The sequence below is a fragment of the Dasypus novemcinctus genome, chromosome 1 (assembly GCF_030445035.2).
Source record: "Dasypus novemcinctus isolate mDasNov1 chromosome 1, mDasNov1.1.hap2, whole genome shotgun sequence".
Lineage (NCBI taxonomy): Eukaryota > Metazoa > Chordata > Mammalia > Cingulata > Dasypodidae > Dasypus > Dasypus novemcinctus.
In genome coordinates this window covers 21,625,666-21,647,659 of record NC_080673.1, presented here as the reverse complement: position 1 = coordinate 21,647,659, position 21,994 = coordinate 21,625,666, and the positions used below count along the sequence as shown (strand labels likewise).

Genomic DNA, 21,994 nt, shown 5'->3' with positions numbered 1-21,994 from the left:
GTGCTGCAGCATGCTAGCTATGTAAAAACATACTAAGTGGAGCAATGATCACCAGATTACTGTGAGTAGAACTATAACACAATTTGCTTTACAGCTTGCTCCCATGAAGAGTTAACATGTAAGGTATTACAAACCTGGGACTTAAATCTATTAATTGCAGCTAAAAGAGAAACTTATGCATTGGGTAATACATTAGTTAGTATTAAGTACTCTACCTATATCTCCTACCCTAGATATATGTCTGATGATTATGATGATATCTTCTCTATTTTAGATCATATGCAAGGAAACATTGAACCTGGGACTTAAATCTATTAATTGCAGCTAAAAGAGAAACTTATGCATTGGGTAATACATTAGTTAGTATTAAGTACTCTACCTATATCTCCTACCCTAGATATATGTCTGATGATTATGATGATATCTTCTCTATTTTAGATCATATGCAAGGAAACATTGAACATGTTGAAAGTCCTGGCAAACTTTGTTTTTCACTCCGTAGTTCTGATCATTCCCACAGTTATTAAAGTTAAAAGAATTTCCAGCTTGGTGCACTAATCCAAGTGAAGCCAGATGCCCAAGAATGCCAGCTCACCAGAAGTACCTGATGGGATGTATGAGTGCCAGTCATTGGACAGTGTGAAATACCTCTCCAAGAGGAAAAGCTAAGTAGTGTCTATGTCAAAGTCAGCTGTTCCCTCTAACTCTAGCCTAATGCCTATTGATAGTGGGAGGGCAAAGCAGACACCCCTTTTAAAAACCTTCTCAGTTTTTACTTCCTGTAGCTTAACTAAAAAGGGGAATGCTTCTTCTCATTCCTCTCTCCTACCATAAGATCTGGAACTAGTAATTTACACCTAATCTCATTGCCTAAGGCATTTTCTCCCTAGAGTTAACCACAGCATAACATAACTCAAGGAAGAATACTGTTTCCCACCAACTTCAGGAAAATGCAGACTTTGCAGGCACCTGGCCTTTTCTACTTTTGTGGTCCAGTATCCTCTTAGTGGGCCCATATATTCTCAAAATTCTAATCAAGTTTATTTCTTCCACAATCAACATTTTGTTAGCCATATAGGGACTTCATCCAGCTTTGCCCAAGATGCCAGATCCATCTTCCTCCAACTGAGATAGAATACCAGGAGGGTTTTACACCATGTCAGGTAGGGCCTACTGTCCCTAACCAGCAGCAAGTAGCTACAGAAGAACGATCATCTCCCTTCAGTACCCCTTTAAAAATAAAGGTGTAAACTCTCTGAGGGGGGAATGAAGCCAGCTAGTAAGATAAGGAATCAGTAGATGGATCTGGAACCTGGCAAGAAGTCCATGTGGACATCAAAAAATGCCAAGATGGCTGCTGGGAGAACCCCGCCCACAAGATTCTGCCATTCAAAACAAGATTTCCTCCAGAATCCAGGAGAAGTCCCAGACTTTCCCCAAGGACCTTATCACTGGACCTTCCCAGGGAACTGATGGGTGGGGTAATCAATCGAAACAGTAAACGACTGGAATTCCTCCTATGCCATCAGCAATGGGGTGGAATAATTAACAGTTCAAAAAGCAGGCACAAAGCCTAAATGCTCTCTCTCACCTTTGGACCACTGTTCCTGCCTCTTGCACCCTGCTCTTGCTACTTTTCCTCTGCCATGATAGCCATGCAAGTCAACCCTGGGCATTTATAATCTATAATGGGGAATTGTAGTCTGTAAATTAGCCCACTTTATCACTTCTCAGCCCCTACCTCTCTACCTGGGACCGATGATCTGTTACTTTCTCCCATTTCTCTTCCCTCCATACCTCAATAAATTACTGGCCCAACTCAAAATTTAAAAAATAAACAAATGAAATAGAAAACAAAAGAGAGAAAAAAACAAAGCCAAAAGTGGGTTGTTTGAAAAGATCAGCAATATTTACAAACCATTGGTTAGAATGACAAAGTGGATACAAGTAACAAAAATCAGAAATTTAAAAGGAGATATTACTACTGACTTGCTAAAATTAAAAGGGCTATAGTAAAAACACAAAAAATTAAAAAAATACAGGACTAGAAGAGGATACCATGAACAACATTATTCCAATAAACTTAGATAATCTAAATGGATAAATTCTTAGAAACACACAAACCACCCACACTGACTCAAGAAGAAATAGATCTCAGCAAAACAATTACTAGTGAAGAAATTGAATCAATAATTAAAAGCATCTCAACAAAGACAGGCCCAGACACAGATGGTCTCACAGGGGAATTTTAACTCCAATTCTGCTCGAATTCTTCAAAAAAATTGAACATGAAGACAAACTAACTCATTTTACAAGGCCAGTATCACCCTCAAACCAAAGCCAAAGAAAGGTACCATTTTTTTATGAAAAGATACAAAATCCTCAACAAAATTCTAACAACCCAAATCCAACAGCACATTAAAAGACTTATGCAGTAATCAAGTGGAATTTATCCCTGATACGCAATGGTGTTACAATGTAAGAAAATCAAATAATGTAATACTCCACATTAACACAATAAAGGAAAAAAGAACACATGATCATCTCAATTGATGTAGAAAAGACATGTAACAAAGTCCAGCACCAATACTTGATTAGAAAAAAAAAAAAAAATTAGAACTCTAGTAATAGAAGGAAACTTCCTCAACATGATAAAAGGCATATATAAAATTCCTTAGTCAATAACCTCTTTCATCATTGTGGCACATTCACTGCATTTGGTAATACATTTTGGAGCACTACTACACCACATGGACAAGTTTACATTGGAGTTTACACTCTCCCCACGTACATTCAGTGGGTTAGGGCAAGATATATAAGGTCAGCATCTGTCCCTGCAATATCATTTAGGACAACTCCAAGTCCCCAAAATTCCCCCACATGACATCTCTTCTTCCCTCTCCCTGCCCTCTGCAACTATGGTGGCCACTTTCTCCACGTCAATGCTACAATTTCTTCCATTACCAGTCACAACAGTTCTATAGCAGAATACCAGTTAAGTCCACTCTAATCCATACTTTATTCCTCCACCCTGTGGACCCTGGGATGGTGATGTCCACTCCACTTAAGCCCACTCAACTGGGAGAAAATGGCCTCTTCAACAAATGGTACTTGTAGAACTGGATATCCATATGCAAAAGAATGAAAGAGGATTACCATCTCACACCTTATACAAAAATCAACTCAAGATGAATCAAAGATCTAAATATTACAGCCAAGACTATAAAGACCTTGGAAAACAAGGTAGGGAAGATTCTACAGGAACTTGTAATAGGAAATGGCTTCATGAACTTCACACCCAAAGCATGCACAGCAAAAGAATAGATAAATGGGACCACCTCCAAATTAAAGCCTCTTGTGCCTCAAAGGATTTTGTCAAGAAGTGAAAATACAAGAGTTTTTATGGCTAGGAGATTTCAAAGTGGGTCAGGACATCATTCCAGAGGTTAAGCTCGTCTGCATGTCTCAGGTGGCTCTCACCACTGCCACAGTAAACAAAACCTCAAACAAGAGTGCTCCTGAGGGCTCAAGAGAATACCTTACATTATAGGCAAGGCACACAATCCCTTGAAATAAGCGCTACATCAGAAAGGTTAGTCAGGGTTTTCGAGGGAAACAGAACTGACAGGAGACATCTAAATAGTGTGAGATTTTATAAAATTGTCTCCTGTGGCCATGGGGCTGCATAAATCCAAATTCCACAAGGCAGACTATAAACCAGGAGCTCCGATGAAGGTCCTTGCTGAGTTACCGCTGGCTGTCTCAAGTAGAGATGCGAATTCTCTCGCTGAATTCTGAAATCACTTCCTCTTTTAACACCTTCAACTGATTGGGTGAGACATCACTCGTTGCTGACAGTGTTCTCCTCAGTTCATTGTAGATGGAGCCACCCATCTATCAGTTCACTAATGATTAAAGTCCATGAAATGCCCTTGTATTACAGTAACAACTGGGCACCATTACCTGGCCGATTTGACGCATTTACCTAACCATCACAGAAGGCTTCCCTTGGAAAATATTACAATCTATTTCCCCAATGTAAGAGATTCATTTATAATTCTCAGATATGTGATTCTTCAAAACCTTTTATTTCAATTTATAATTAGCACTATACTCATTAAATATATACCCCAGAAACTTAATTCTTTGGTCTGTTCATATGCCTGTTGAGTCCTGAATCGCAGCAGAGTGCAGCCAACCTGCTCTCCAGTTCATTGGATTTCCCCAGGGCAATGAACAAAATTATGGTGATGGACAGCCCCCATCCCAAAAAACAGAGTATCTACAACTGCAAGTAAAACAGTTCCTTCCATCTGCCCCATAATATCTAAGCCCCCTCTCCATATGAAGCAGAGAGGCATCACCACCTCAAAATCCTCAAGATTGAGTAATGAGCATAAGAGGGAATGCAACAATGGACCAAAGTGCAATTATTATTGTAGTAAAGAAAGAACTTGTAATATTGATATAAACATAGTGGTTACCAAAGGATCTGAGGGGAAGGGGGGAGAAGAACAGGTGGAACACAGGGCTTTTAGGACTTTGGAATTGTTCTGCATGGTACTGCAGTGACGGATACAGGCCATTATACATTTTACCAAAACCTATACAATTGTATGGTGCAAACTGTAAACTATAGATGTATAGTATAGTATAGACCTTGGTTAGCAGCAATGTTTCAATATTTATTCATAAATTGTAACAAGTATACCACACTATTGTAAGATGATATTTAAGAGGTGAAAATGTGGGAGGGGAGAGGTAGGGATATACAGGAATCCCTTATACTTTTGATGTAACTTTTCAGTAATCTAAAACCTCTTTAAAAATAAAGTTTATCACATGAAAAAAGACCATGGTACAAGCACAAGCACAGATTATAGACTAATGGAACTGAATTGAGAACTCAGAAATCAATTCTGTCATTTATGGACAATTGATTTTTGACAAGAGGGCAAAGACCACTCAAATTGGGAAAAAACAGTCTCTTCAACAAATGGTGCTAGGAAATATTGATCTCCATTTTCAGAGAAAGGAAGGAGGACCCCTATCTCATTCCATGTACAAAAATCAACTCAGAATGTATCAAAGATCTAAATATAAGAGCTAGAATATGAAACACCAAGAAGAAAATGTAGAGAAGCATATTAGGACCTTATGTTAAGCAGTGGTTTGTTACAACCAAAACACAAGCAAAAAAAGAAAAATTAGATAAATAAGACCTCATTTCTCATGAAACTACAGTGATAAAGTACACAATGGGAGAAAATATGGTTTAATACCCAGAATATACAAAGAAACCCTTCAACTTAACACCAAAAAAAAAACCGAACAATTAAAAAATGAGCAAAAGATATGAACAGACATCTCTCCAGAGAAGATCTACAAAAGGCCAAAAAGCCCTTGAAAAAATGCTCAGTATTATCAGCCTTCAAGGAAATCCAAATAAAAATGAAAATGAGATACCATTTCACATGCCTTAGTATATTTGCTATTCAAAAGAACAGAAAATTACAAATGTTAAAGAGGATGTAGAAAAATAGGAGTATTCATTCACTGTTAGTAGAAAATCCTCCAGCCTCTGTGAAAGATAGTTTGGCACTTCCTCAGAAAACTAAGAATGGAACTACTATATATGATGACCTGGAAATCCCATGATTTCGTATATACCCAAAAGAATTGAAAGCAGGGACACAAACAAATATTTTCACACTGATGTTCATAACATCAATATTCACAATTGCCAAAATATGGAAACAACCCAGGTATCCATCAGGTGACGAACAGAAAAACAATATTTGGTTACAGTGGAATATTATTCAGCCATGAAAAATGAACTTCTGATAAATGTGACAACATAGATTAAACTTAAAGACATCATATTGAGTGAAATAAGCCAGATACGAAAGGACAAATATTGGATGATCTCTCTGATATGAAATAATTAGAATAAGCCAACTTGTAGTGTCAGAATCTAGAATATAGATTACCATACAATATAGGGATGGGATGAGGATAGAGAACAGGCAGTTAAGGCTTAAAATGCACAGGGCTTCTGTGTGGAACTGTGGAAATGTTTTGGTAATAGATGTTGGTGATAACACAATATTGTGAACATAAATAATGGCACTGAAATATATATATGAATGTGGTTAAAAGGGGGAAATGTTAGGCTGGACATATGGTAACAGAATTTAAATTTTTTTTAATCCATGGAACTGAACTACAATGGAACTGAAGAAACAATGATAACTAAGTTAGACCATGGGCTTAATCAATTATACAATTATTAAAATGTGCTTTTGTCAATTGTAACCAATGTACCCCCACCCCCTGCTTTATGAATTATTTTTTTGTAAACCCACAATTTTTCTAACACAGAAAAAAAATTACGAAAGAACTCCAATCACAATGCAATAAAAGTAACATTTACTGGAAACAGTCCTTCACCCTGGAACTTAAAAACATTTTCTATTAAATAACTTCTGGGTCAAATAGGAAATATAACCTGAAATTCGAATTTATAAAAAATGACAACAAAAACAATACATATAAATCTGTGGGATGCATTTAAAACAGTGATTAAGGAAAATTCATTGCACTGAACACATTTAACAATAAAAATGGGAGAAAAAGGAATTAAATTCCAAACTTCAATCAAAAAAATGAAAAAAGTAAATGAAAAGATAACCATAAAATCATAAATCATAAGATACAGAATAGAAAAATCAATATATTTAATTAGTATAAAAGATTCTTTTAAAGAATTTTTTTTATTTTAAATGGACAAACCACTAGCTAATTGACCAGTTAAAATGAGAGAAAGCACAAATATACGAAATAAAAATCATAAATGAAAATAAACAATGAAAGAAGAAATTCTTAAAAAGTCATAAAGCCTGCTTTACAGAATACCATGCAAATAAATTTGAAAAACTAGTTAAAATGGATAATTTCCTCAGAAAAACAAATTACTAAAATTGACTCCCATTAGAGTTAGTGAACTAAAGAAAGCCAAAGTCCAAAAAAGAAATAAAGCAAATCGTAAAGTAACCACCTCACAAGAAAGCACCAGGCCTAGATGGTGCATAAATTATGCAATGCTGCATAAATTATATTAGAATATTGAAAAGGCATGACAGTGAAAAGAAAGAAATCTACAGAATACTATTCATACATATCAATGCAAAAATTCTAAACAAAATATTAGTAAATAGAATCACATTACATTAAGAAAATAATTCACCATGGACAAATGGGATTTATTTCAGGAAAGCAGAGTTGCTTCAATATTAGGAAACTTATTAATATCATTTTATTAATAAATTAACAAAACTAATTATCATTAATATATTGAATAAAGCTTTTGAACAAAATTCATTGAATAAAGCTTTAGAACAAAATTCACATTCATGATAAAAGCATTAAAAAATTAAGAGTTGAGGGTTACATTCTTAAGATTAAATATAAATATTTGTATCTCTATATGTGGTGCATATTTATACTAGAGGATATTATAATACACACACATGGATGCACACACACACACCCCTAATCTTAGTCCTAAAACCAGAATCTTTATTAATGATAAAGATTAATCATTAGATTAATCTAGAGGCATTTTCACTAAAATCAGGAACCAGGCAAATCGACAAGAGAAAGTAATTAGAGACATGAGACTAGGTAAAGAAGTAAAACCATCTCTGTTCACAGACAATAGGTTAGCATACATGAGAAGAAGTTCACAAATAAGACATAAAATGTCTCTCAAACACAAGAAAAAATTTTCAAACTCATTCATAACTAGAGAAATGCAAACTAAACAACAATAAGGTATCATTTTTTCCTTTTTTTTTTTTTAAGATTTCTCTTATTTCTCCACATTCCCTTGTTGTTTTTCACTTGCTGTGTCTGTTCATCTTCCTTGTTTCTTTAGGACGCACCGGGAGCTGACCTGGGACCTCTGATGTGGGAGGGAGGTGCCTAATGTTTATCCAGCTAACTGGCAAACTCTTAAAAATACGCCAACACATTCTGTTGGCAAGGTTGTAGGGAAATACGCACTCTCATACATCACTGGTAAGAATGTAAATTGGTACAATTCTTCTAAAGAGGTATTTGACAATACCTAACTAGACTACACGTACATGTATCTCTTGATCCAGCAATCCCATCTCTAGACTCTACCATGAAGATACACTTCCAAGAAAGCAAAAATACACATACCTGAGGCTATTCATTAAAGCATTTTATAATTGAAAGGTGTTAGTCACCACTTAAACCCCATACATAGGTTGATTAAATAAACTATAGTACATTCACACAAGGGAGTACTATACAGCTACATAAAATAATAAGGAATATATCTATAAATTACTGTGGAATGATTTTCAAGACATACAGTTAAGTGCAAAAAGCAAATAAAGAATATCTCTAATAGGCCACCTTCATTTAAGGTAGAAAGGTATAGAAGAAAAATACACACATATCTGCTTTTCTGTGCATCAGAAATACAGGAAGGATAAAGGAGCTGGTTACCTACAGTAAGTACATGAGAAACAAGTGGATAGAAGGGAAAAGGGGATCAGAGTAGCAGAGATGAGAAGGAAGTGTCACTTGAGTATAACTTCGTTTATACCTCTGATTCTTCATCTATGGTCATATTTCCTCCTTCACATACCCTCCAAAATAAGCAGATATTTAAAACTAACTAGTGGGAGGAACCCAAAATGAAATACAAACACTAACAAATGAACACAACTGCATTAATAATAAGTAACATAATACCAACTGATTCAGAATATAAAAGCACGTGGTGAAAAAAGAACTAACCTAATACATCAAGAGTCAATATCTTGACATAGTCTATGACAACAGATAAAGACTGTACATAACTGCACATAAATACTGTAATCTACTCATTTATGCCCTTTCCACAGGGTAGGAGTTAGCAATTTTAAAATGGTTATATGTGTATATGATGTGGGCTATGGATGGGAGGCTCTTTGTCTCTTCAGAAATAACCTAAGCTGTTTGACTTGTGGGTGTGGAACGGTAAGAGGCTGCAGTCCTGCCCTTAGTGACAATGGCAATGACTCCAGTCCCAGGAAACAGTTTAACAATGCAAGGTCTATAAACTTTAAGTATTTAGGGGAAATGCAAACCAAATATGCTAAAAGCTTACCTAGAATGTCTGAAGTCCATGCTAAAAGCTTACCTAAGATGTAGAAGATATATATATGCTAATTCAAGCCTATTGAGAACTGAAACAAAGGGAGCATTTGGCCTTTCCTCTCTGTATAAAAGAAATTTGAAAATCTTGTTCAGGCCTCGGGATTGAAACAGAAAGCTCCCGAGTCCGGCCGGCTGTCAATGAAACATTTTTCCTTCTCAAAATCATTCCTGAGTCCTGGCCTCTCTATAAGCAAATAATTGACCTTCTTTCAAATTCTGCAACATATACTCGAACAGAATAAATAAGTAAATACACTGTAGCTAATCAGAGCTGAATTTCTCACTATTGAAGAAACTACAAATAAGGTAAAAGAGGGGTGCTAAAACGAACCATATAGAGTTGAATTGGGGAAAGTCATCACTGCGAATGCATGATATTTAATATAGATATAGATAGATGATGATAATGGATGGATAGATTAAATAGATATGGATGGAGGGATAGGTAGGTAGGTAGATTGATTGACAGGTAGATATTAAAATATAGACATGTATGTATGCATGAATTAGTGCCTATACATCTATTTTTAGTTATGTCTGCTTAAAGTTCCTGCTAACAATGATACCTAATGAGCAAAGAGAAAATATGGCACCCAGGTCTTGGCTTTTCAATGACACTTTCCAATAAAAGCAACCAGAATTCCTTGGTTGGTTTCAGGGCTGAGGCACAGAAAATACACAAGATGAGATTGCAGCATCTCATGTTTCAGAAAGTAATTAAGTGGACAAAAGGATAGGGGCTTGTGGGAAAACATGCAGGAGTTAATGTAAATGGTCAAGCCAGGAACAATTTGAGCATCAATATAAAGAATGACAATAAAGGATGTTAGCCCATAAAGTAAAGGAAATATCCATTAGCCATATTGATATAAATAAGTAAGCAAATAAATGAGAGAGAACATTTCTCTCTTACAGCAGAATTCCACTTAGTAAATATAGAAGAAAAGCGTGAATAGAAAATCGCCATTAGACAAAAACATCAGTAGTAACTGTTGCAGACAAGATCCACTTTGGATGCTATAATAAATTGGCAAATGATTGAGAATAAACAGCATTTGTATAGTTAGGAAGCATATCCACCAAAATATTCATTAACTGCATAGAAAAAGATGGTTAACTTTACACTGGAGAAAGTTGGCAGGCAGCAACTTAGCTAGTATTTTAAAAAATCAACCTCATGAACTGTCTGATACGATGCACTGAGGTCACAATGACAATTCTGTGGTACTCTTGCCCAAAGTGTATAACCTCATTCCAAACAGGAGAGGACACCCTTCCCCCAGGCCCAGATCGAGGGACATACAAAAATAACTGATCAGTACCCTTGAAAATGTCAAGGTTGTGAACAAGGAAAGACTGAGAAACTGTTGAAGACAGGAGACTAGGTTCTTGAAACAGAAAAAGGACATTAGTGGAAAAGCAAGGTCTGAAGCGTAGTCAACAGCATCGCACAATTTTAATTTCTTCGTTTTGATAAATGTACCCCAGTTATGGAAGATACTAACATTAAGGGAAGCTGGGTCAGGATATCTGGGAACTCTGCACTATTTTCTATAATTAAAAAATTAGTTCAAAAAATTTTTCAAATATTTTTGAAAGTTTCAGTACCTCTTCCATCATGTTTTCCTGTCTCAAGTCTCTGAAAAGAGGTGCTAAAGCTGAAACTGTACAGGTTTTCAACTGCTTAATCAGAGATGTGTAAACCTTTTCAATCATCTTTTTATTCTGTAAAAGGAAAAGCACATAAATTGTCACAAATAAATTATTTTCCAGCTATGCAAAATCAGATATTTAAATTATAATTATATTGCAAATACAGCTCTATGTAAAAATTACACTAACGCAAGGGTTCTTAACCTTTTTTATTCCATGGAACTCTTTCCCATCAGGTGTCAACCAGGGACCCCTTCTCAGAATGTAACAGCAGATAGTTTTATGACATTCAACATCAGCCTGTCCTCAAATTAAATTTTAGGATTATTTAATTCCAGCTCACGGACCCCCTGAAACCTTTCCAGTCTGTGGACCCCTTGTTAAGAACCCCTTCAATAACGTAGTTGCAGATGGGCAGCAATGTTTTAAAACAGCACTATTTTCCCTTTGCCAAATGAACTATTATCTAGACATATAGTGCATTTTATTTTTGAACAGCTTCTTGGATATATAATTAACCTAACAAAAAATACACTCATTTTAAACTTGCTAATTCAGTACTAATTCAGTGGTTTTGCATGAACTTAAAGAGCTATGCAACCATGAACCATGATCTAATTTTAGATTGTTCTAATTTTAGAACATTTCCAAAACTGCTAAAAGAAACAATGCACCCATTGCATAAAATTTTATTATGAAAATATCTTAATAATATCTTAAGTATTCTTCTTATGGAGAGATTGGGCAAGATGTTTGTAGAGCACTCTGAAAGCTCAGATTCAAGAATTGCTCTAACAGAACAGAAGGAGTTCAATTCATAACAGTACTTGCTCCAATTATAAAAATGGATCCCAGGACTGTTCCTGCTCACAGAAAATAAACAGAGCTGAAATAATTTAATGATAGGAGTACAAACTAAAACAAACTAAACTATTTTATCAGATTTCATAACATAGGATATTATGAAATACCATATCTCTAAAATACCAAGGAGTGCCACACAATTCTAAAAGAATGACAAATATTAATTGATTCACAATCATTTGATGACATACAGAATCATCTTCATAGTCACAATTCACTATACATAGTGAAAATTGAACAGACACTAGAATTCTTTATAGTATTTGCTTTTGACTTCTAAATTTCAGTACAACATTCAAACATACCAACATAGGAAAATGAGATCATGAAATTGAAACTCTAAAAATTTTGAAAAGTCTGCAGAATTAGTGTCTTAATATTAAGAAATAAAATTATCTCATTTATTTTCCTTATTCACTAAGCTCCTTCACTGATTCTCACCAAGAGCGCCAATCACCAAGAGCGCCAAGTTAATTATCACTTAAGTAGTGTGTTTAACACAGACATAACTTTTGCCTCCAATGTAATGCATCGCTGGCCTTGATCAGCTATGTGGGGGTACACCACACAGTGGTTCAGGCTGGGATCCACACTGCCTCTTTCCAAACCCATTCTCATTTCACCAATATTTATTTGTCACCGATCATGGACAAATTACTTATGTAGAGTCCATTTCCTCATCTGTAAAATGTAGATGATATTAACTCCTACCTCATAGGATTGATGTGTAGGTTAAATCACAAAACTCATGGGAAATAACAAGCTCTACTGTTATAACAAAAGTGTTCAATAAATGGCTGCATTGTTATTACTGTTATTAATTTTACATTCCTTCACAGAAACCTCATATTTTTTAGTGTAACAGTTTTTTTGCGATGTATGTTATCTTCAAAAAAATACAATTTACAAAAATGATGTGGTGGGGAGTGGGTTATTTGGGAACCTCTTATGTTTTTTGGGTTTTTTTATGTCTTTTAATGTAACAATTCCTTGTGTTCTATTAATTTAATTTTTTTTTTTAATTTACATTCCTCTCTGTTAAGCCTATGAAAACATCCATAGAGAAGGGAAGAAAACTGAGCCAAGTCATTTAGAAATTTTGTAAAAAATGCTAGAAGGAATTGGTCTGTGAGATATTACTTACTCTCTTGAAAAAGTTTTGGTTTCTGTACAAACTTGGCATAAAGTATGCATAAAGTCGAAGAATATCAGATTCTTGCCCAAAGAAAAGCACAACATTGACCTTCATTGCCCAAGACTGTATAATTAAAAAGTGGAAAAGATATGTTTGCAGATGGTTCAGGCCTTCTTCTGTAACTATCAGAAAATATGGGTAACTCTCCTCCAGGAAAAGTTTCCACTCTTGGGATAAGCATCCAGAAAATTCAGTTCGAACATGAATGGTGGTATTACACTGAAGATGAAGAATTAAAGCAGTTCTCAAAGAGAGAATTTCAGGGAGGTTGAAATATGCATATTCAGCATCCTGTGGTGGGCAGAAGGAAAGAGTAAATTATTTTGACATTATCATTTAGTATTTTATTAGTTTAGGAGATTAGCACCTATCATTACAGGCACTAAATGAATAGAATCCAGCCCTGTTTTGTGGTTTTATAGTCAGAAAATAGACCCTTAAACTTGACTTCCATTTCATTATAATCCTAAAGCAGTCACAAAGTCCTAAGGGTCTATCACGCTTTCCTTTCCCACTCTCTACTTCTTTTTCGCTCCAATCTCACTTCAAAAAGAAAAAGGACATATATTATAGTTTATGTTGTAGTTTAGGCTCTCTTAAAAAACAAATACAATTTTTTTTAAAAAAAGAAAAAAGATAATCTAAATTACAAAATGATCTGCTAGATATCAAAATCCTGAAGAGTAGTGAATCATTTATCTTTAGGGATAGGATAGGGAGGGATGGTAGTAGTTATGCATATATTTTGATTGAGTTATATGAAAAGTTAAAAAATAAATACAAGAGAGTATTCTCTTGGAGACATTCATTTTAGAGCAAACAATAACAAAGTAGGGTTGGGACGCTGCCAGTCCTCTGGGCACAAACAAATTGACTGCTGAGTTCTGAAGACAGAAGTGATCTCAGAGTTGGAGGACTAGAATCCAGAGATGAACTGAACTGCGGTTGACCAGATTTCTCTTCCTCTTTCAATAAAGGTCCATAAGTATGCATGAAAAATAATCTTAAATGTGGTCACCATTATATACTGGGATTATAGATATTTTCTCATTCTTTCATCTAAATTTCAAGAAGAACTAATCACATGTTACCTTAAAGAAAACTACGGTAAACTGTCCTCCTTTGCTCATAAGATCCACAAGATAGCGTTCAACCAGATAGAAGAAGTGGAGATTCTGCCCCTGCTTCAATGATTTTTCACATAGGCATGTGATCAATAATGAATCTCCATCGATCAGAAAATATTCAGATTCAACAAAATCATTGAATAAACTGGAATAACTGAAATGAAAAACATGTAAGTTAAAACAAAAATCACATGTAGATTAAATAATGTCCAAAAAAAGCAGCAGCATTGTTTTTATCTCATCATCAATAGCAGTAATTTGTGGAGTAATTATCATATGGCTCTTCCAATGTATTCAAACGCACATTTGTCTCTCAGACCAAGAACACAGGATGATTCCCATTTAATAGATAAGGAAATTTTGGCTCAGGGAGATAGACCGAATTATCCAAGGCCATAAGGCAGTGCAAGGATTGAACTGAGGAATACCCTGACTTTAATACTTGTGTTCTTAGTATAGACCTGTATTATAATACTGTTTGTTTAATTGATCTTATTCTTTTATGAAACAATGGGTTAATTGGTAACTTTGAACAAGTAGTAGAAAATTGTTTCTACCACCATCAAACAGTCCTAAGAGTACTGTTGAGCAATGCCCACAAAAATACACACACACACATCAGCTGAAGGCCAAAGCAATATGATTTCATGTTTATTTATTATTGCAACAACACTCACTCAGCTCGTGGCATTTCTTCCAATATTAACTGTGACATGGACTCTAAAATCTCCGTGTATTTTTCTAAATAAAATAAAGAGAACAGGTTCTTTTCAATCATTTTTAAAGAAGCTTTCATTTAGTTCTTATATAGTTATTTCAACCCTTTCAAATCTGTGTAGCTTATAGCATCATTGTTTTATCACCTGTAAACACTTCAATTTGAAAATTACCCATTCTTGCTGGTATGTTTGTCTCCAAACTGAACTGGTCAATATTAAATATGGCAAATATCCTTTACTTTGGTACTTCTAAATGGCAGGTATGAATATAAATGGCAAACCTGCAATAGAAGAAGAAAATAAATTCATTTATTCTGTCAAAAAATATGTGTTGAGTGACTACTGTTACATTTTAAGCAAAATGTTAGTTACTGGGAATACAGGAACATACAGAAATAAATATGATGTCAGTCTTCACATTCTATCACTAAAAGCAACATTAATCAGATAATCATAAGAACAATGAAAATTGCAAATGTGACTAAGTCAAAGAGGTCTGAGGAAGCTTCTCTTAAATCAAAGCTTGTTCTGCGTTCTCAAGGCTTTAACAAGAACTAATTAAGCAAAGAAGGGAAGTACTAGCACTCCACGCAGAAGGAATGCCATGTGCAAAAGTTCTGTAGCATGAAGGAGTGTGGTTCGAACTAGGCTATGAAAAGAAGCCAGCGTAGCTGGAGGAGAAACAGTGGAGGGGAGAGCCACCTGTGCTACAGAGTGCTAGAGAAATAGAAGAGAATGCAGAGCCTCTGAGGGCACATTACAGAATTTTGTCTTCATCCTAAACATCATAGATTAGCCAATGATGTATCTGAAGCAGGTGTTTCTATGATTGACTTTGCATTTGGAAAAGATTACGTCAGCTAAGGTACAGAGTATAGCTAGGACAGGAGCAAAGTTTCTGCTGGTAGAGCAAGGAGAACAACTATTGCCCAGGATAGAAACTACAGTAGGTGGATGTAATATAGTTTAAAGGCAGTTTGAGCTGGAGAGATATGGATTTTTCGAGAGACATGTAGGAGATAAGTTTGACCTAATTTTGTAATTGACCGGATAAGGGTAGAAAGGAGAAGAGAATGGAAGCTGTAGAGGATGACTCAGCTATTTCAACAGAATGGATGTCTAGGCCATTCCCTGGGGCAGGGAACCTTAGAATGAGACCACATTTCAGGGAAAGTTCATGAGTTTATTTGTGCACAGCCTGAGTTTGAGTTGCTTTTGAGATTTATAGTAGGAAATGTCATATAAGTAGTTGAATATACAGTCAAGAGCAAGGTCTGGGCTAGATTTGCATTTGTGAGTCACTGGAGTATAAATGGTAGTTGGATCTAGAAGCTTTCTTGGAAGAAAAGAAGAAGAATGAGAGTCCAGTTTTGTCTCTAATTAATAAATGGCGGGACAAAGGAGGAACAATCTGCAAAAATAAATGAGAAAGAACTATTAGAGAGTTAGAAGAAAATGTACTTCAGCGTTTTGTTATGGAAAGCAAATATTGATACATACAATGTGATGATTGTCAAACATCAAATATTTAGATAGACGATAGAGATAATTTCATAGTCCATGTCATTAAAGAACATTTAGAGGGTAGACACATACTGATATTGAATACTAATGAATAATGCAAAGAAGTATATGACTAAAAAGGAGTAAGTTTAGAGTAAAAAGAAATTTACTATAGGCTGGATGTATAGAAAAATACTCAATGGAGATGCAAGCTAATTCATGGTCTCTCACTGACCCAGTCATACTTTTTCAAAGATTTATAGAGTTATCTACTCTTCACCAAGCACTGCACTTGCTGCAAGAAATGCAAAAATGCATGAAACATGGTCTTATTCCCTTACAACCTGGTGAAGGATTACAGAGAATTAAATCAAGCATCACAGTACAATGAGCTGTATGCTTTGGTAGAAATGGCACAGGAGGCTATCAGAGAATTGAAAAGGTGTACCTCCAACCCCTGTAGGGAGGTGAGTCCTGTGTTCTGAGCTTTCAAGGACAACTTGAAAAGATAATGAAGAATCATGGACTCATGTTGGGATGGTAAGAGACATAGAAGATGGCATTCCAGGTAGCAGAATAGTATGCGTTTAACGCACAGAGATGTGAAACTATGTGACAGGTTTGAGATTCTGCAATTCCTTCTCTATGGTATAGCACAGGGTGACTTGATTGGAGATGAGGGTGCAAAGGTAAGTATGGGCCAGACTATAAAGGGTCTCGTGTCCACATTAGGAGTTTGGGCATTTTCATAAAAACTTTCTTCCATCCATCTCCTGCAATCCTCAACTTTATTAATTGCATGTTAGCCATAACTGTTTGCCTTCGATTCTCCAAATTATACCAAGCTCAAATGGAAAAAAAAAAATCCAATGAGAGTCGAGCAGTCAAGAGAAAATTAAAAAGACTTCTGGGAAGATGGTCGATTAGAGAGACAGAGGGATCATTTCTCTCCCAGAAAAAAATAGCTAGAGGACAGGCAGTGACTATCTAGAGGGCTGCTCTGAGGCTAAGGACACCAGGGGAAGGTGAGACACCACCCAGAAGAGAGAAGGGCAAAGGAAAGGAGTCGCAGCTGGCTGAAAAATCCTTTGAGTAGATCTGCAAAGCAGCAGCAGGCACCCATCCCCCCACCTCATCTCAATTGATGCAGACAAGGCATTTGACAAAATCCAGCATTCTTTCTTGATAAAAACATTTCAAAAAGATAGTGTGGAAGGAAAGTTCATCAACATAATAAAGGGGTATATGAAAATCCCACAACCAATATTGTACGCAAGGCGGAAAGGTTGAAAGCTTTCCCTCTAAGATCAGGAACAGGACAAGGATACCCACTGTAACCACTGTTAATCAATACTGTTCTAGAAATTCTAGTGGGAGGAATTAGGAAAGAAAAAAAAATAAAAGGCATCCAATTTGGAAAAGAGAGAGTAAAACTCTCACTCTTCACAGATAACATGATCACATATTTAGAAAATCCCAAAAAAGCTACAACGAAGATATTAAAGCTAATAAATGAGTTCAGTAAAGTGGCAGGATACAAGATCAACAGGCAAAAGTCAATAGTGTTTCTATACGCAAGTAATGAGCAAGCTGAAGAGGAAATCAAGAAAAAAAATTTAATTTACAATAGCAACAAAAAATACTAAAATATGTAGGAATTAATTTAACCAGGAATGTAAAGGATCTGTATTTAGAAAACTACAAAACACTGCTAAAGGAAATCAAAAAAGGCCTAAACAAATGGAAGGACATTCTGTGTCATGAATTGGAAGACCAAACATCGTGAAGATGCCAGTTCTACCCAAACTGATTTATAGATTCAGTGCAATACCAATCCAAATTCCAACAGCTTATTTTATAGAAATAAAAAAGTCAATTACCAAATTTATTTGGAAGGGGAAGGAGTCCTGAATAGCCAAAAACACCCTAAAAAAGAAGAGCAAAGTCAAAGGACTCACACTTCTTGACCTTGAAGTGTATTATAAAGTTACAGTGACCAAAATAGCATGGTGTTGGTATAAAGACAGACACACTGACCAATGAAATCAAATCAAGGTTCAGAAATAGACCTTTACCTCTATGGTTAACTGATTATCGATAAGCTTACCAAGTCCACTTTTCTGGTACAGAACAGTCTCTTCAATAAAAGGTGCTGGACGTGCAGTGCTGATGCGTGCAAGGAGTGCCGTGCCACACAAGGGTGTCCCCCGCATAGCGGAGCTCCATGTGCAAGGAGTGCACCCCCATAAGGAGAGCTGCTCCACACGAAAGAAAGTCCAGCCTGCCCAGGAGTGGCACTGCACACACAGACAACTGACGCATCAAGAGGTCGCAACAAAAGGAGACGCAGATTCCCGGTGCCGCTAAGAAGAATACAAGCAGACACAGAACACACAGCAAATGGACAGAGCAGAGAACTGGGGGGTGGGGAGGAAGGGGAGAGAAATTAATAAAAATAAAATCTTTAAAAATAAATAAATAAATAAATAAAAGGTGCTGGAAGAACAGGATATCCATAACCAAAAGAATGAAAGAGGACCCCTATCTCATTCCCCATGCAAGAATCAACTAAAAATGGATCAAAGACCTAAACACAAAAGCCAGGATCATAAAGCTAGAAGATAACATATGGAAGCATCTACAAGACCTTGTATTAGGTGGGGGCCTCTTAAACTTTACACCCAAAGCACAAGCCCACAAGAAAAATAGATAAATGAGACTTTCTCAAAATTAAACACTTCTGCACCTCAAAGGGCTTTGCAAAGATGGTGAAAAGCAACCTACTCAATGAAAGCATACACTGGAAATTACACATCCGAAAAAAGTCCATATCCTTGAAATATAAAGAGATCCTACAACTCAACAATAAAAAGACAAATGACCTGATTAAAAAATGGGCAAAAAAGACATTTTTCTAAAGAAGAAATATAAATGATGGAAAAAATACAGCGAAAATATTCAGCATCACTGGCTATCAGGGAAATGGGAATCAAAGATACAATGAGATATCATTTCACATTTACTAGAATGGCAACTATTAACAAAACAAGAAAACTACATATGTTGGAGAGGATGTGGAGAGCCAGGAATGTTTATGCACTGTTGGTAGGAATATAGAACTCTAAGCGGAAATCTGTTGGCGGTTCCTAAGGAAGTAAGATATAGATCTACCACGTGACCCTGCAATATCACTAGGTATATACCTAGAAGAATTGAGAGCAGTGACATGAACAGATATCTGTAGACCAATGTTCATAGTTACATTATTCACAATTTCCAAAAGATGAAAACAACCCGGGTGCCCATCAAATGAGGAATGCATAAACAAACTGTGGTGTATACACAAAAATGAAGTTTACTCCACCGTAAGAAAAAATGAAGACATGAAGCATATGCCAACATTGATAAACCTGGAGGACATTATGTTGAGTGAAGCAAGCCAGACAAAAGGACAAATATTGTATGACTGCACTATTATGAACTAAATATAATGAGCAAACTCATGGAGTTAATTCTAGAATATATGTTATCAGTGAGAAGAATGTTGTTAGAGAACGCAACACTAAGGTTTAATCTGTGCAGAATTGGTAAAAAGTTGTTTGTAAATTTTTGGAAAGATGGAAGGAGGGAAGGAGGAAAGAGGCAGGGGAAAAGAAAAGGCAAATCACAGATCCATATTGGAGCACAAGCAGCCCAAGGCAGAGAAAACCGACCCGGAGGTTTGCAGAGTCCCACAGTGGAGACAGCCGAGACCCTGACACTCTGCCTGGATAAGGCTGCCCTGTGGTAGGGAGAACTATAAAATGTGCTCCAAGTGTCGCACCCCATGGGTACATGCCCCATACAAACCTCTCCCTCTGTGTATGAGTGGGACCTGTGAATTTGATGAGACAGTCACTCCTGTGATTACATTAAATATATGACAGAGGTGACAGGGTAGTCACCCCTGTAATTATGTTACTTACGTAAGACTCCATCACAGTAACCTGGAGTGAGATTCCCCTGCCAGCTTTGGGGACATAAGCTGCCGTGTTGTAAGACAGCCACACGGCTAGGACCTGAAGGTGGAACTAAAAGCAAAGTGCAGCCCTCAGGCAGACAGCAAAAAAAAAATGAGGAGCCTCAATCCTATCCCCTATAGACGGAAGGAACTGAATTCTGCCAACAACCTGGATGAGTTTAGCAGAGGGCCCCAGAACTCTGATAAGATCACAACCCTGGTAGATACAAAAAATCAACCTGGTGATATACTGAGGAGGGGACTCAGTTAAACTGAGTTTCCTGGCCCACAGAAATCATGAGATTATAAATATGCCTCGGTTTAATCAACTAAGTTTGTGTACATTTGTTACACAGTACTGGAAAACCTATACATATCCCTTGATCATGAATGCTTTCTTTTAACTGTTGAGTTAGAAATAAATTTCTATTGTATTAAGCCACTAAAATTTAAGGGTTTTAATTGTTACAGCAGCTAGCATTGCCTAAATAAACCCAGGAATTGGTACCAGAACCGAGGTTCTGCCGTAATGAAGATCTATAATACTGTTATTCCTCTAATCTAAGAAGTCACGATTAAAAGATTATATGATTCCATTTATATAAAATGTAAATATAAATCAATTTATAAAGATGAAAGGAGAATTAGTTGTTAGGTAGGTCTGAGGAAGGAATGCTAAGGGGTGTGGAGTCTTTCTTTTTGGAGTAATGAAATTGTTCTAAAATTTTTGAGATGATGAATGTACAACATTGTGATTATACTAAAAGCCATTGATTATACACTTTGGATAGAATAGCCAGAAACAGTAGCTCTGTACAGTGGAGGAAGTATAGAGAGATTGAGAGGTGAGGAATTTTCTTGTTTTTTTGTTTTGTTTATTATTATTGAATAACAAAAGTGCTCAAATAATAATTGAAGTGATGAATGCACAACTATGTGATTACAGCAAATACCACTGATTGTACACATTGGATGAATTGTATGCTTTATCAATATGTATCAATAAAATTGATTTGTTAAAAAAAAACAAGAATAGTTGAAATAATCAAGCAAAAAAAAGTGTTAGTTTATGAAAAATAATCCATTAATCGTAATGTTCCCTGATTTTAGAAAAGTAAAAATGTGAAGAAAATGAAGTTTAAGAAAACTTTGATGAAGTAAGAGACAAGAAGAAGAAAGAAAAAAGTAATGAGAAAAGAGGAAAGTTAGAGACCCATGTCATTGAATGGCAAAATATTTTTGAAAATTGTTTCTTGTAATATCTTGGAAGGCAGATGACGTGCCATTGATCTTGTGGCTGTATGGGAAATAGCTACAAAGAACTAGAGTGCTAGTAAGGATTGGTGCCTTTTATTTATTTATTTATTTTGTGGTTACTTTTAGCCAAGTATAACAAGAAGAGAAGGATCCAAGAAAGAAATGACTGATACAGGAGCACACAGAAGAAAATACAAAGAATCAGGAAATGTAGGACCTCGCAGGATGATTGATTCTGTGTTCCAAACAGTAAAGAAATAAGATCTTAAGGAGCTACGGTCAACAAAGACCCATAAAACCTCTCAAGTAAGCAGGACTTAATCCCAAGCAAAAACCAGATTTAAGTGGTGTGGTAGACTCCAATAAATCAGGCAAAGAATAGAAATGTTGAAGCAAACAGACACACCAAAAGACAAGCTTTAGATTGGTGTCTAGAGAAAAA

The 21,994-nt window shown here is 35.9% G+C and overlaps 1 protein-coding gene across 2 annotated transcripts in view; it reads right to left on the bottom strand.

Moving 5' to 3' along the window:
* The window catches only part of LOC101434287 (probable ATP-dependent RNA helicase DDX60), a 115,836-nt gene that overhangs the window by 90,927 nt on the left and 2,915 nt on the right, over positions 1-21,994 (bottom strand). For both annotated transcript variants that reach the window (XR_011648433.1, XM_004475388.4), the window contains exons 2-6: positions 14,964-15,073; positions 14,751-14,814; positions 14,038-14,227; positions 12,896-13,237; positions 10,843-10,959 (exon numbers count right to left, since the gene is read on the bottom strand). Coding sequence is in view for 1 of the 2 variants with exons in the window: in XM_004475388.4 (XP_004475445.2) it covers positions 10,843-10,959; positions 12,896-13,237; positions 14,038-14,227; positions 14,751-14,814; positions 14,964-14,967 (717 nt within the window). In the remaining variant the exon portion in view is untranslated. The remainder of the gene's footprint in view (positions 1-10,842; positions 10,960-12,895; positions 13,238-14,037; positions 14,228-14,750; positions 14,815-14,963; positions 15,074-21,994) is intronic.